The 15,774-nt window shown below is 44.7% G+C and overlaps 1 protein-coding gene across 1 annotated transcript in view; it reads left to right on the top strand.

Moving 5' to 3' along the window:
- CUX2 (cut like homeobox 2) overlaps nucleotides 1-15,774 on the top strand; it is a gene marked incomplete at its 5' end in the record, with an annotated part of 216,293 nt that overhangs the window by 124,731 nt on the left and 75,788 nt on the right. The window contains 2 exon segments of the mRNA XM_081113382.1: nucleotides 5,955-6,065; nucleotides 9,524-9,571. Of these exon segments, the coding sequence (XP_080969508.1) occupies nucleotides 5,955-6,065; nucleotides 9,524-9,571 (159 nt within the window).

Here is a 15,774-nt window from a genome sequence, read left to right as displayed (position 1 = left end):
ATTCTTTCTCATTCTGACAATAGAATAAGAATTACCTTTAAGCAGTACTCACTAGAAGGGGGCATGAGGGAGCCTTCTGAGGTACTATTCTATACCTTAATCTGGGCAGTGGTTACAAGGGTGTAAAAATTCTATCTTAAAATTGAACTTAGACATAGAGAGAACCAAGATGGCGGCATAGGTTAACGCCGGAGTTTGCTGCTTTGAACAACTACTTCAAAAGTGAAACTAAAAGACGGAGGGACATCACCCAGAACCACTGGAACGCTGGCTGAGTGGAAGTCCTACAACTAGGAGGAAAGAGAAACGCATACGGACACTCAGAGGAGGCGCAGTGCTCAAGTCAAATTCTGAGGTGCGGAGTGCGCGGAGCGGGCTGGCGGCGGAGGGCGCGGTTGGCGTTTTCAATCGGGAGGGAGTCGCAGACTCTGAGCTCCAGATCCGGGCGAGTCTTTAGGGACCCAGACTCAAACGGGAGAAGCGGGTCTGCCTGGCTTCGGTCAGAGCGAGTGCAGCTTTCTCTCCGAGCTTTGCAGCCATTGCTGGGACTCAGAGAGGCAGAGCCCCTGGGGACAGGACTGAGAGCGGCCATAACTGCTCTCTCCAGCCCACCCTGTTGATCCTGTGCGACCCGCCCCGCCCAAGCCCTGCACAGAGGCATTTGCCGGATAGCCTCAGGCAAACGCCAGATTAGCACCTCCCTAGAGGACAGAAGTTCTCTCACTGCTGACACAGCTGATTCTCATAGCCACTTGGCCTGGAGGTCAAACCCTCCCTGGAATTAGCTACAACAATCAAAATTTAACTATAAGACCACGAACAAAGACCACTAGGGGGTGCATCAAGGAAGCATAACAAAATGCGGAGACAAAGAAACAGGACAAAATTGTCAATGGAAGATCTAGAGTTCAGAACCACACTTTTAAGGTCTCTCAAGAACTGTTTAGAAGCCGCCGATAAACTTAATGAGATCTACAAGAAAACTAATGAGACCCTCGATGTTATATTGGGGAACCAACTAGAAATTAAGCATACACTGACTGAAATAAAGAATACTATACAGACTCCCGACAGCAGAACAGAGGAGCGCAAGAATCAAGTCAATGATTTGAAATGCGAGGAAGCAAAAAACACCCAACCGGAAAAGCAAAATGAAAAAAGAATCCAAAAATGCGAGGATAGTGTAAGGAGCCTCTGGGACAGCTTCAGGCGTACCAACATCAGAATTATAGGGGTGCCAGAAGATGAGAGAGAGCAAGATATTGAAAACCTCTTTGAAGAAATAATGACAGAAAACTTCCCTCACCTGGTGAAAGAAATGGACTTACAGGTCCAAGAAGCGCGGAGAACCCCAAACAAAAGGAATCCAAAGAGGACCACACCAAGACACATCATAATTAAAATGCCAAGAGCAAAAGATAAAGAGAGAATCTTAAAAACAGCAAGAGAAAGAAACTCAGTTACCTACAAGGGAATACCCATACGACTGTCAGCGGGTTTCTCAACAGAAACTTTGCAGGCCAGAAGGGAGTGGCAAGAAATATTCAAAGTGATGAACACCAAGAACCTACAACCAAGATTACTTTATCCAGCAAAGCTATCATTCAGAATTGAAGGTCAGATAAAGAGCTTCACAGATAAGGAAAAGCTAAAGGAGTTCATCACCACCAAACCAGGATTATATGAAATGCTGAAAGGTATCCTTTAAGAAGAGGAAGAGGAAGAAAAAGGTAAAGATACAAATTATGAACAACAAATATGCATCTATCAACAAGTGAATCTAAGAATCAAGTGAATAAATAATCTGATGAACAGAATGAACTGTTGATTATAATAGAATCAGGGACATAGAAAGGGAATGGACTGACTATTCTTGGGGGGGAAAGGGGTGTGGGAGATGCGGGAAGAGACTGGACAAAAATCGTGCACCTATGGATGAGGACAGTGGGTGGGGAGTGAGGGCGGAGGGTGGGGCGGGAACTGGGAGGAGGGGAGTTATGGGGGGGAAAAAAGAGGAACAAATGTAATAATCTGAACAATAAAGATTTAATTTAAAAAAATTGAACTTAAAGTTATGCATGTCTCATTCAAAAAGAAATAGGAGTCGATTGAAGATGTAAATATTAAGTAAATAGAAATTCATGTTGAATATCAATATGACAAAATTCATGCAGCAGGAGAGGTATGTGTGGTTGAAGTTTAGACAGTGATGGACCGGACAACTCAGAGGTTTCTTCTTGCTCAGACGTTCTGAAACTCTAAGTCCCAAGGTGGCCTAGCACCCTGATGATGGCAGACCCTAGAGAGTGAGGGGTATTGTCTGGGCAGTGGGCACTTACAGTGGGCTAGCAGCACAGCTGTTTAGCTGCTCCTGGTCCTGGGTGCAGCGCAATCCCAGCTTCCTTTCTCTCTGCACATTGGCTGGAGCCTCAGCTGCATCTATCATCTGCTTCAAGCTCATTAAAATTATTTCTTTTTAGTTGCAAATGGGCTGTTTATGATGATCATTATTTGAATGGTCTGCGCCGGGCTCCGGGCTGTCTGTCTGCTGCTGATGGCCTGTTAATCAGATGAGTCTCCACCCTGCCTGGGCCTGGCCCAAAAGTCTAGGGCTGTGTTAATCATGGCTCCCTGAGGGTGGGGGTTGGGGAATGGGGGCTGGGGTGGGAGAAGATCCTGAATTCTGCTTGATCATCAAAGGGGAGGCTAGTTGTGTATGTGCGCCATGGTTCAGACACTCATTTCTAAAACTCCACTTCAGACCAGTTCTGGTTTATGTGGATGAGAGTTTTTTCTGTTTCTTCAAAATACAGTGCTGTGAGCTTTATTATTTTAAATGTGTTTATTTTTAAAGACTTGTCAATTCTGTCACTGGCCCACTTGCCTTTGTTGATGTTCAGATATACTATCTTTTCGGGTGGAAGAGAGAGGTTGCTTTTTAATGCCTTTGCTTAATACAGTAAAACTTGGCAATGTTCTGTCGGTCTCAACGATTTTATTTTTCTTTTTTTGTGAGATTTTTACTGCCCTGTGAAATCTAAGACTGTTAGAATCACTGGTCTAGTGGAGTGTTTTCTGAGCTCTGTTTATCTAAATATAAGATTAATATCAGCCAACGTTTATTGAACACGTAGTACTGTGCTTGATGCTTTTCACATTTGTAGCATTTAAAACAAGTTCCCTGAACATCTCCCAGCTAGTGGGAAAGTGGAGTAGAAGCTCTGTAAAGACCAGGCCATTACAGATTTGCCTTTATAATCCACCAAGAAGATAATTCACACTTGAATTATTAGAATAGACTGATTTATTTATTAGTCCCTGCTTGTATCACCTAACAGACACATTACTGTGTTTGTTACATGAGAAAATGTATACAGGAACTTACTATGGTGCCTGGTACATGTAAGCACTCAATAAATGGTAGTTATGATCATTATTGTTGTTGGTAGTGAGCTTACCATAGAAACAAGAATTTAGGGTTGAAGGACGGAGCACATTTAGGCAAAGTTGAGAAGAATATGGACATCAGTCATACTGTCTGCTCCTCTAGGGCTGAGCAGGAAAGACACCAAGATCTGGGCTTGCGTGGGGCCAGGGCCGGGGCCCTGCTGATATTTCCCGGCCTGATCTCGCCTCTGCTCTGTCTGAATTGTGGACACAGCACCCACCAGCAGTCAGGGAGGTTAGGGTGAAGGGAGCCAGTATAGTCACATCAGGCAGTTGGACTTATCCTGCTCTGAGATTTCCTTTAAGATCCTGGATTGGATGTTTTAAATGAGGAATTCAAGTCCAGCCCCCACCAGGAACATTGGTTGCTGTGGTGCAGGGAGGGACAGTGTCCCAGATATAAGAACATAGTGTCAGATACATAATAATCCCAAACTTGGTGACGTCAACTCAAGCCCCAATTCTGATAGTCCAGTAGCAGTGTGAAAATCACATCTTTGTCTTCAGAACAGGCGAGAAAAACTAAGAACTACTGTGAGCACTCTGCCAGAACTCAATTGGCCATGACACCAGTTTCTTCTTTCCTACCAAGTGAGGTTCTGTACCCCTGCTTAGTGTTGGTCTACTTTTTATTAGCCCTATTGCTGCAGATACAGATATCTTCCCAATCAGTTGGTTTGAGGGTTGTGATTGATTATAATTTCTTCATTGGTAACTAATTATTTTTAAATGATGATAAACCAAAAATTTTCATTTTTTTTTCTTCTTTCATCTTGACAGACTGTCAGAAACTATTTCTGTTTCTCTCTCCCATGACACCTTATTCCTCATCTGGCTCAAAATTCCATTTGCACCCTAACCGGGGGTGGGGGTGGGGGGGCACCTTTAAGTTGGTATACCCACTACTCTGGCACAGAATTGAATTTATTTCAGCACCTTGGAGAGCACCACACATCCTATTCCCATGTCACTATTTTTTAAAGCCTAACTTTATACTTAGACCTCTTCCCTTCTAGTCTCATGATTCTCCAAAGAGGTTAAACATTTCTAAAAAAAAAAAAAAAAAAAATAGAAATTTCCTCCCCGATTTCTCCCAAAGGCTCCATAGGCAGAGTCACTTATCCTGGGCTTGGGCTGGGCTTTCCAGCCTCTGATGGATATGAGGTTTATGGCGCTATGGTGAACTGCTATTGAGCAGATTTACCGACTCTCAGACATGATATAAGACAATTACCATGCATTTCGTCTCTTAGAGGGAAAAGGATTTGCAGCGGGTTAATAGTACTTTTATTTCATTATCTAATGGTAAAAGTGTTTCATTGTGTGTGCAAGATGAATGCGTATTAGATTTGACAAATGGGGTCTTTCAACGCGGTGCTGGGCCTCATCATAAGAGTTCACCCTAGAAATACACTCTCGCATCTGCGTGTGTGTTTTTAATAAATCTGATTGCAGAAATTTATTGCATCACCGGATTTAGGAAATTATAGGGCTTGATTACTGCAGAAATAATCGGGTGATACAGAAATGCTCCTCGAGTTATGGTCCAGGAGAAAAAAAACCATCTTGGGATGGTACAAGAATGCAGCAGACCACATAAACAGAGTGTTTCTTGAATTATGCAAATGAAATTCATGACAACTCGTGGTGAATTGTACACCCCTTGTGAAATTGCCACTGTTAAAGTGAAGAAAGCTACAGAGGGGTGATCAAATATACATGTACAACCAGCAGACATTTTCTGTTACGTGTGTTAGCTGGAGCATCCACCACTCCATCTTTCACTCTTTTTCCCCTCAATGGTATGTCTTGTGAAAACCTGGCCTGCTGCCTTCATTGCACATAAGCAAGGCTCCTTCTAATCCATTTCTTCTGAATCCAGGAGTCTTCGATGAAATATTTCTTACACTTGAAGTGAACCTTAAATGACTTACTGCAGGATACACAAAAGGTCAGCTTGCTTCTTATTGGCACCTTCATTTTTCCAAAATCTACTGAAATTAAAAAGCCATCTATATCTTAAAAGGAGTATTTATGAACCCTTAAGTGTAAGTAAGTCATAGTTGGAACAGTTCCCTCCTCTGATATATGAAAGCTGTCGACAGCACTTTCTTACACTATAATATGCCCATACAATATGCCGCACTTTACTATTTTGACACGGTTTGGAGATGTTTTCTACAGTTACTGACAAGCTTATGCCATCACTCGTTTGGAAATTTAAGATGTGGGGCAGAGGGGTGAGGGAGAGATGAAAAAAAAAACTTTATAGGAGATTATTGATCCGGCCCAACTTCCAACCAGCAAAGAAAAGCTGTCCTGGATTTTTTTTATTGCATCCCCAGTTTTGTAAATTATTCATTTGTGCCAGGAGTCAATATCCTGTCTTTTCTCAACTTTATAAGTTAAGAAAACTTGTTCGTAATGCTGTTTTGTATGATAATTAAAAAGGAAAAGGAGGGGAAAAATCTTTTTCTTTTCTCTCTCTCTTTTTTTTATTGTTCCAGAAGGAGCTTAATTCCGTCGCTTCTGAGCTGTCTGCACGGCAGGAGGAGAGTGAACATTCTCATAAACATTTAATTGAACTCCGCCGGGAATTTAAGAAAAATGTACCTGAGGTACAGTATATTTGCTGTTATAGAATTAACTCAGTAGGAATGCATATTTTTCTTTGTTCAAACTATATTTTGAAAACTGTAGACATAAGTGACTAACAAGAAAAGAAGCTAATTAGCCCCAAAGAAAAATTACAGCCTTTTGGGGTTTCTCGATATAGTGGTGTTCAGCGCTGCTGTCTAAAGTAAGGGCAGGACGCTTCACTGAAGTCATTGTTTTTGAGGGCTCTATAAAACATCCATTTTCTCTCCACATTCATATCTAAGTCAGATGCTTGGCCTTGATGGCAAAAGCAATTTGTCTAGAGTTCTTGATTTTATTTTACTTTTCCATTGGCGTTTAAGAGATGACAGCTACAGCCACCCCTCCTGTCCTTCCCTCCATCTCTGAAACTGCCTCCCACTGCCCATATACATGCCTCATTTTCCCCTTCCTTCCCCTCCCTTACAGCTCCAGCTACCAGCTTTGTCTTTCCCAGCTGCCATGAGGGTGGTCCAGGTAATGACCAGCCCCAAGCAATGTCAGGGCCCCCTAGGAGAAGAGACTTGAAAGGACTTGCTTCCATTCTTTACAGGGGCAAATGTGTGAATTTCTTTCCCTCTTCTATTAGGCCCCCTGTTGCTTCTCGGTTGTTGGTTTTTTTGTGTGTTTTTTTAATGATAAAGTAAACACAAATAGGAAAAATAAAGCCTTCTGACTCCATATAATGTTGGTCATTGTGTGGCACCTCAGAGCCATTATGGGAAACAGAGACTCCGACCGCCCCCAAACCCAATTGTGCTTCTCTGATCAGTGGAGCTTAGTTGAGCTGTCTCCCCAAGCCTGCTCAGGTGGCCTAGATCTTGGAGGAGGATGGAGCAGGATCCAGCATTCTGGAGGTATCAGACCTGGAGATGTTAATTCTGCTCGACCAAAAATGAGCACCACAAATCCTATTCCCATGTTGGAAACTTCCAAGGGCCCTGTTGCCACCTGGACAGAGGGGGCAGTCTCTTAGCTGTGAGATCCTCCTCACACAAGTCATGAATATCTTTGGTTCTTTAAGGCAAGAAAGGGAAGTAGGATCTAGCTAGAATTTGACCATGGAGCAAGTTGGGAAAGAATCTTAGATTTGAGAGCTGAAGGAAGGTGCACTGGAGACGGGCCAGGAACTTCAGATCTGTTTCCCATGTCGTGGCTTCACAAAGGCCAAATCAGATCCTTGGCATAGGTATTCTTCTGCCCATCTCTTTCTTTCTTGGTTTGACTCCAGGAGCTAGGAATGGTAATACTGAGCCACTCTCCCTTCCTTCTTAGAACAAAGAATATCTTAGTCTTTAAGCTAATTTTTTTCTGCCTTAGAAGGAGTCCCAGAAACCTTGCCTCTGGCTCTCCAGTCTCTGGGAAGCAGAAACGAAAGGGCCCCAGATCTTCACAGCCTTCCATCTCATCTCCCTTCCCCAGGCCCAGGTGAGGAGGGAAATCCAGGCCAGGTTTTAAGCCTCAAGTTTGGCTTACATAATTTTAAGACTGCATAGTTATGCAATTATGTAATTAGGAGGAATAAGTTTCCATTTCTATTATAGTCATGCCTTTGAAAATTTTCATTTTTGGAACTAGTCTCTCCTAATGGAGAGAGTCATGCCAAGGCTTTATTTAAGAACATCATCTGTTTGGTGCCCAGCTCAAGTCCCGCTGGTGCCTTTGCTCATTTCCCCCAAGGGTTAAGCAGGCAGGACATTGGCCCAAAGTCCTGCCAGCCACCTTCCCTTGGAGCCTCAGACTGGAATCCCCTAAACTCACTTGAGTGTGGGGTTGTGAAAAGAGCCTCTTTGGGGAATCTGTTGACCTGATCAGATTCCAGCCCACCACTCAATCCTGCAGGCCCTTGAGGGAGCCAGCCCACTTGAGGCCTCAGCCTCCCTTTCTGTAAATTCAGGGGACTGGAGAGTTGGTTCCTGCAGTCCCCTTCAGGCACTGGCATTTCCTGAACCTGAACTGGAATTTTCCTGCCCAACTGTTCTACTTGGTTTATAAGGTCTTTTATATTTTACTGTAAGGTTTCAGTGTTTAGCATATAAAGAAATTTTAACCAAAAACCGGGATTTCCAGCATCTTGGAGACTAGATCTGGCCACACGGAGGCTCCATGCCCACGTGACAGTCACCACACAGAGCTGAGCGGCTTCCACGCCATTAGACTTGCGTTCCCTCCAGAGGTTTGCCATGGAACCACCCAACCTGCCGTCCACGTGTACACTTCCCCCAGCCTCTGAGGATGCTTCAGTTCACAGCCTTTGACCTACATTTCCTTCTCCATTGCACAGCCTGTGTGCCTGTGATTTCTTGTGATCCATAGGTTCAGTTCACTTCCTGTGTCCCTTCTGCAGATTACCAACATACAGCTGTGTACCAGCAGCTCTGAGAAGCCCTAGGGGACATGTCAGTCAGTGAGGAGGGCCACCCAGGACCCAGAAGTGGGATTTTTTCCAGGGCAGAAGCAATACAACCTTATCCTTTACCTAAATATGGGAATTCTGCCCATCTTTCTTTCCTTCTCTCTGCTGCCCCTTCCCTCCCCATGCTCTCAAGCAACCCCAATTCCTCTTTCCATTCCTCTTTCTTGTGGGCCATGGCTGGCAGTGGTCAGGTGAGTCACTAGTGGGTCTCAGAGGAAACTGGAGCATTTAGGGTTGGGATCTTGGGACACTTGGTTCTAAAAGCCTCTCTCTTGCATGCTGGGGAGAACTCATGGGAGTCCACCAGGGAAGCCCGTGGGGCTGGAACCTCCAGGTTACTTGTGAAAAGCAGGAAATTAGGGTCCAGAAAGGAGGCTCCCTTCTGAAGACAGCCTAGTGCCATAGAGGTCATCAGACCTTTATAGAGCTCTGTGTGTGAGCTGGACACTGTGAACGGTGACCCAACCAAACCGCCAGAAACTGCACATTCTGGTGAGGAAGGAGAGACAAATACAGATGTTGCTAAAATGCTGGGTGGGGAAGCAGAGATGGTGACCTGAAGCAGACAGCCCCTAAAGGATGGAAGATTTTCATGAAGGGACTTTGGTAACATGACCCTGGGTGTGGAGAATTGGCGTTACCTGTCCAGTCCCCACTCCAAAGAATGTTTCATGATGGACCCCCAGTTGCACAGGTACTTTGCATTAAAGAGTATTCCATGGTCAAATCCATTTGGGAAATGCTACTTCCTCTGTCCCTCTTCCAGAAATTCCCAATGTGCATTATATTAAAGGCTCCAAAAAGTCCTGCAGGAAAGAAACTTGATCTGGACTTGATGTGTCCGTGTGTGTGTGTCCGTGTGTGTGTGTGTGTGTGTGTGTGTGTGTAGGTGTATATATGAGGAACCCTTACAAAATTCCATTGAGTGCAGGTGCTGAGGTATGGGACAACAGTGAGCTGCATTCAGGGGCCATGGGGTCCCACCTGGCACTGTGGTGAACTCTTCACTGATCTCTTTTTCAGGAAATCAGAGAGATGGTGGCTCCTGTATTAAAAAGCTTCCAAGCTGAGGTAAGACCCAAGGCCCATGGCATATCCCAAACCCAGTTCCCTTCCCTGTCCCACCTGGAGTTGCCAGAGGAGGCCAGCAGCCTCTGGAAGTTTTGGAAGAACTTCTCTACCCCATTCCCTCCAGATCAGTCAATGGTGTTATGATAAGAGTGGGTTCTCTGTTGAGTTTGATGTGATTCCAGTGTCAATGCCAAGAAATCCCCCTCTTCCTAGACGTTGCCTAGCCTTACACGGGCTCTGCTACATGTAATATCCGTGACCTTGAACAAACCACCTCACCTTCCAGGCTGGTTTCTCATTTTTGGAGGTTTGTACGCAAACCTTTGCTTTCCCCTGGCACTCTGCTCTGCTTTGATTCTCTAAGGCAGTCTTGCAGATAAATCCAAATACTTACCAGCCTGACCTGAAATCCTCTCTACCATCCTACCCTCTGAGAATTAAGTCAGCATTGTTCACATTCTTTCCTGCTCACCCATCAGGCCCTAGTTCCTTTGGCACCAGCTAAGTGTCCTCAGCCAGTTCCTCTTGCCTTCCTGGAGCCCTGGGATGGGACTGGACCTCCCTCATTTCTCCTCTTAGCTTGACTTTGTGACCAGGATTCTGAAAATGTCCACTTGTCTGGCTGGCCCAGGAGGTAGGCTAGGAAAATAATGGAATTACACCGAGGCAGGGGAGCGGAAGGGAGGCCATTTCTCACATGTTCCATCTTCTCGGGCTTTTCTCAGTCTTCCCTGAATTCAAGCAGGACCCTGGAGGGATTGGCCCTTCTCCAAGCTCGCCCACAGAGATGCGTGCGTGTGTGTGTGTGTGTGTGTGTGTGTGTGTGTGTGTGTTTACTATATTTTTTATTGATTTCAGAGAGGAAGATAGAGGGAGAAAGAGATAGAAACATCAATGATGAGAGAGAATCATTGATTGGCTGCCTCCTGCATGCCCCACACTGGGGATCGAGCCTGCAGCCCAGGCATGTGCCCTTGACTGGAATCGAACCTGGGACCCTTCAGTCCCCAGACCGATGCTTTATCCAGCCGGCTAGGGCCAGAGATGTGTGTTAAGTCTGTTGTCCGCCAAGTGCCACATTACTTTAAATCTGTCTCTTTGGACCTGCATAAGCTCATAAGGCAATATTAAAGTAAACAATAACTGGATTTACACAAATGTCTCTGATTTCCATATTTTTCATCCCTTCATTTTATTACTGAGTTGACTGATGTGCTTATTTATTTATAGGGCTATTCAGTATTGATTCATTTGGTTGTGAGGTGCCTGAGCTAGAAGGGGAAAAAAACAACAGCAACAAAAATAGAAAGAAGACTAATAATGTTGGGAATGTGTTGCGTGGCTTTGTGTTTTTTAAGAAAGAGGTCCCCATCTGCCAACTCCTGGTTCCATGAGGGGCTCTCAGCACACAAACCTCTCAGGCAGCTGATCCCTCTGCTCAGCCCGAAGACAGGCATTGAGCTTTGTGTATAGAGCACCACTTTTTCGGCTGTTCCGTTGCTTGGGTTGGAGCTTCTCTGAGCCACTTAGAGCCTCAGTTTCCCTGTCTGTTTGGGGGATCAAGATATGATAGATTTTTTTCATGTTGTTTTGAGAATGACTGAGATATAATGCAGGGGAAGGTTTTGATATAATGGCTACCACATAGAGAGCTGCTAGGGAGTGAAGAGCACAGATCCAGAGTTAACCTGGGTTTGAATCCTGCCTCTGCCAGTTACTAGCTGTTTGATTTGTTCAACATACTTGGTCTCTCTGTGTCTCTGTTTCAAAGTCTGAAAAATTAGGTAATAATTATACCTACTTCATAGGGTTGTGATTGAGGAAGAACAAAGTTAATACCCATGGAGTGCTTCGAACATTTCCTTGAGTACTAGAAGTCTTGGTTTTTTATTATTCCTATTATCAGTGACCTCCATTATAGGTTTCCTAGTATTTAACCTTCATTATACCAGGGCTGGAATCTACCTCTTTCTTAGGTGCTCAAGGCTTTTTATCCAAAAGAGGGAACCTTTCTGTCTCAGTAGGAAATAGGTATGACTTATGTCATCTTTTCAATAGGAGAAAGAGTTAAACAGGTTTGGTTTGTTATCCGGAGAACATCCAAGTGCAGGGTGGTGGGAAGCACATGCCAATAGGACTGGCTTGCATCTCAGCCCTGCTATTTACACTAACTGTGTGGCCTGGGGGGAGTTTCTTAACCTCTCTGGGCTACAGCTTTCCTTCTTTGGCAAATGTGGCTAACAGTAAGGATTTAAAGAACTAAGTAAAAGTGGTTGACAGGTGTCTGGCACACAGTTGGTACTCAATAATTGTTGGGGGAGACAAAGTCTTAGTGGGGCCAAAAGGAGAGGCAGAACTGAATAGACACTGTTGTAATAGCTAGGGATCTTCAAATAAATTCATTAATTTTCTTAAGATGGCTTTTCATTGTCCCTTTAATGTACCCAAAAGACTACATTTCCCTGGAGTTTTATTTCCGAAACCCCTGCTTTCCTCATGATTTATTGACTAATCCATTGCAGCAGCCATGTCCCTCCCCAGGCCTCAGGAGAGACCGCCAAAGAAAGGTGTTAATAAAAAGCATCTTCTTCATCCAGAACAAACTGTATACACACACAGGCCGTTCATAATCCAAATTTGATTTTCATTTTAATTTTTTTAATGAGGGTTCATCCTTTATGCCTCTTCCCTCTCACGATCCACCAGGCTCTGGGCTTAGAGCAGAGGATTCCCAAGTGGGCATTAATCACCTCCCAGGAATATTCCCCAAGGCAAACACCTTCCCTAGTCACATAAACTAGCCCATAAAACGCCAGGGCTAAATATCATACCATCATTCCTTCTTCCCCAGTGCCAGCCTCTTGTTGAAATATAACATGTTCAAGTTCATCCCTTAATTTCACTCTACTGGCCGTGGTGTATACAGAATCTGGGTATCCTCTTTATCTTTTCATTCTATATATGTGAGTGCAGTCTTTTTTCTTTCTTTTTTTTTTCTTCTAGTCTGTGTGTGTGTGCTGGTGGGAGGGAGGCGGAGAGGAAGTGAATTTGCCCTGCTGTGAATCAAGGAAGCTTTTCCTTTCCGCCTTGATTGCTTAAAGGCCAGCCATGATTCCCCCTGCTCAGGAAACAAAGACAGCCAGAGAAGGTGGCTTAATGGAGACAGCTTGAAATGGCCAAAGTTTGAATATCCTTGCTCGCAGAGAAAAGAGCAAGACGAAAGCCCCGCTAATTACAAAAGTTGCTTTATGAAAGATAATTCAAAGCAATAATTTAGCAAACATAATCAAGTCGCACAGATGGGGTTGTTGATGGATGGATTGCAACATGCAATTAGCAGTTCTCACAGTTACATATCATTAACCCTCCGAGCACAAAAATTATTTTCTCATTATTAGTTGAAAAGGTAAAATTAAGCTGACTAGACAGTAAAGGAACAAACTACAATTAATTACCTTCATTTATTACAGTCATTATTTTAAACTTATTTTTACTTGGAGAGAGAGATGAAAACATCTAAATTAAAAGTTTTGTTATTCTAAACCAGAGGTGAAACTTTTCTAAAGAGTGTGTGCAATGGCCCAGCCAAGAACATGGCAGGGCCACTGCTAGGAGATTTTTTCCTGCTTCCTTCTTTTTGTATCATGAAGGTGGCGTGGTTTTCATAATAGCAAACCCTTTGGGTTGAGTTGGAACAGACACAATCACCTGGGCCTGATTGAAATAGCAGTTTGGGAACCAAGGTGGTTGATAGGGCCTCTGACCCCAGGGGAGGCAGGAGAACATGGTGGTCAGACACCAGTGTCTGAGTCCCACCCTAACAATGCTTGAGGATCTGAGAGGAATTAATCTGGCCAAGAGACAGTGAGTGCAAGGAGAGATTCTAGGCAGGGAGTGGGGAAGCTCTCCCTGACCACCCCCAAAGCCCTGGTCAGGCTTGGATGCCCCCTACACCCCCCATGGTACATAGCATTAGTCATCTTTATGCATTTGTCAGGGCCTTGGGGCCACTTTAAGTGCACTCTGGCTGAAACTCTGAATGAGGTGGGAACCACTGGAGACTTTAGAGCAGAGGAGGGACAACGAACTCAGACTCAGATTATAACAGAATCCTCTGGTTGCTAATCAGATGGCATGGGGGGAAGAGGGAATCTGACTTTTCAAAGATGACTGAGAAGGGACTATACCCCTCACACCTCCTACTTAAACCTCCACTCCCCGACCCAAGCCTCTCTCTGTTCCCTGCCCACATTCAATATCCAGAGCCTGAAGTCATCAACTGCCTTCCCCCAACCATCTTTCCTAGCCCCAGTCACTGAGGACTCCCTGCTTTTCCCTCCCAGGCAGTTGTGGTTGAGAAAGTCCTAACCTAGAACAAGATCCCCAAAGGGTCAGTTTGTATCCATGCAATTGAGCTGCCTGAGAAGGGCATGGAGGGCATCCACACAGCCCAGATTACCTGAGACGGGCATGTCCCTCCCTACCCAGTCCCTGAGTGCCCCACCTAGCCATGCATGCCATGTCCTAATTTGGTCTCTGTGTCCCCTCCTGTTCTGCATCTGCCTGCAGGATCCCTGCCTGCCCTTCCTTTTGAGCTGCAATTTAATTACAGGGCCTTTTTTTTTTTTTTTTGCCTTTTTAACATTATTTGCTTTTTGATGTCATAATTCTCTTGCTCCCCAAACTACCTTTTCTCTGGCGCTCCCAGCACTGGCATGACCATTCCTTTGTAATGGCCACAAGGCCACAATAGACGTTAGACATGTGCAGTCCTGCAAGCGGGGGAGCAGTGGCCTCACTGACCAACAGGACCCACCTGGGAAGATGAGCAGTGGGGGTAAATATAGGGTCTGAAGCCATTTTGGCATAGGCTTGCATCCTAGCTCATCCACTTCCCAGCTGTGTGACCCTGGGCAAGACCCTCTGGGTCTCAGTTTCCTTGGCTTCCCCCCACTCTTTCTTTTTTCTTTTTCTTTTTTTGACTTTTAATTGACATGCAACATTATATTAGTTTCAGGTTATACAACATAATGATTCAATATTTATATATATTTCAAGATGATCACTACAGTAAGCCTAGTTAACATCCTTGTCAACTAAAAAACAAACAAGTAAAAAACATCCTTGTCAACTTCTAAGTGGAGATGTTAATGGTATCCACCTCGTAGGGTTGGTGTGAGACTTAAATGAGTCAATATGGAAAAACCCCAAGAACAGAGCCCAGTGTGTAGTGAGCACTCCTTGAACTTCAGGTGGCATTCCTAGCAGGCAAGGTGAGACTTGCCTCATCACATTGATTTCCTCCCACGAGCCCCATGAGGAAGCTTCTGGTCTCATGCATTCCTCAGGTGAGGTAACTGAGGCTCAGCACCCTGCACATGGTGAGTGCTAACCGAGCTGGGTCCCCAGCCAGCCATATTTATGGAGCATTTAGCCATGCCTCTTATGCATCACCACTTCTCAGCAACTTGGTGAGGGAGGTGCTGCTGGTGTCTTACAGGTGAGAAACCAGGGCTTAGAGAGGTAAAGTCGCTTGCCTAAGCTACTGCTCTTCAGCAGAGGAGATGGTGGAGGAACCTCCGCTTGGAGGGCTGACTTGAGGGACCTGGGGGGTGCAGGAGGAGCTGAGGACGTAGATTCTAGATTGAGAGGCCTAAATTGGACACTTGCAGGTGGTTAGGATTGAGGAGGACTTCATTGCTCAGCCAGGCCCATGCTTTTCAGATGTGTCTTTGCTGAGCTTTATCAGGCAGAATCTTCTAGGGAAGCCCAATGCATACAGAGAGTTTGATTCGAACCCCAGGTCTGCACACCTAGCCCAGGCCTTGGCGTATATAGTAAATGCTCAGTAAACAGGGTTTTGTTTGCAGCTTAAGTCATATGCAGTGAGAAGAACTTCTGTCCCTCCTTACTGCCTCTGGCTAACCCATGTGCACACACACTCCTTACACATCTTTTTTGATAACTTAATGTTGATAGTACAGGTCTCCTTGGCTTCCATAACTGAGTCTTGCCCCTCTGGCTTTACCTTGCCCAGCTTGGGGTAAAACTTATAATGAGCTGAACATCCTTCTGAATTTAATATGAAGAACCCAACAAAGCATCATTGAACCTGTCATGCCATATTACAACCAAATTAAGAAGCAGCAGCAGTCCTCTTTCATTCAGTATCATATGCCTTATAAAGTAAATTATTAATGCTT

This window comes from Myotis nattereri, assembly GCF_964212035.1.
Source record: "Myotis nattereri genome assembly, chromosome: 19".
In the NCBI taxonomy this organism is placed as follows: domain Eukaryota; kingdom Metazoa; phylum Chordata; class Mammalia; order Chiroptera; family Vespertilionidae; genus Myotis; species Myotis nattereri.
Note: the sequence above shows the minus strand (reverse complement) of the source record. Positions and strands in the feature narration are given on the sequence as shown.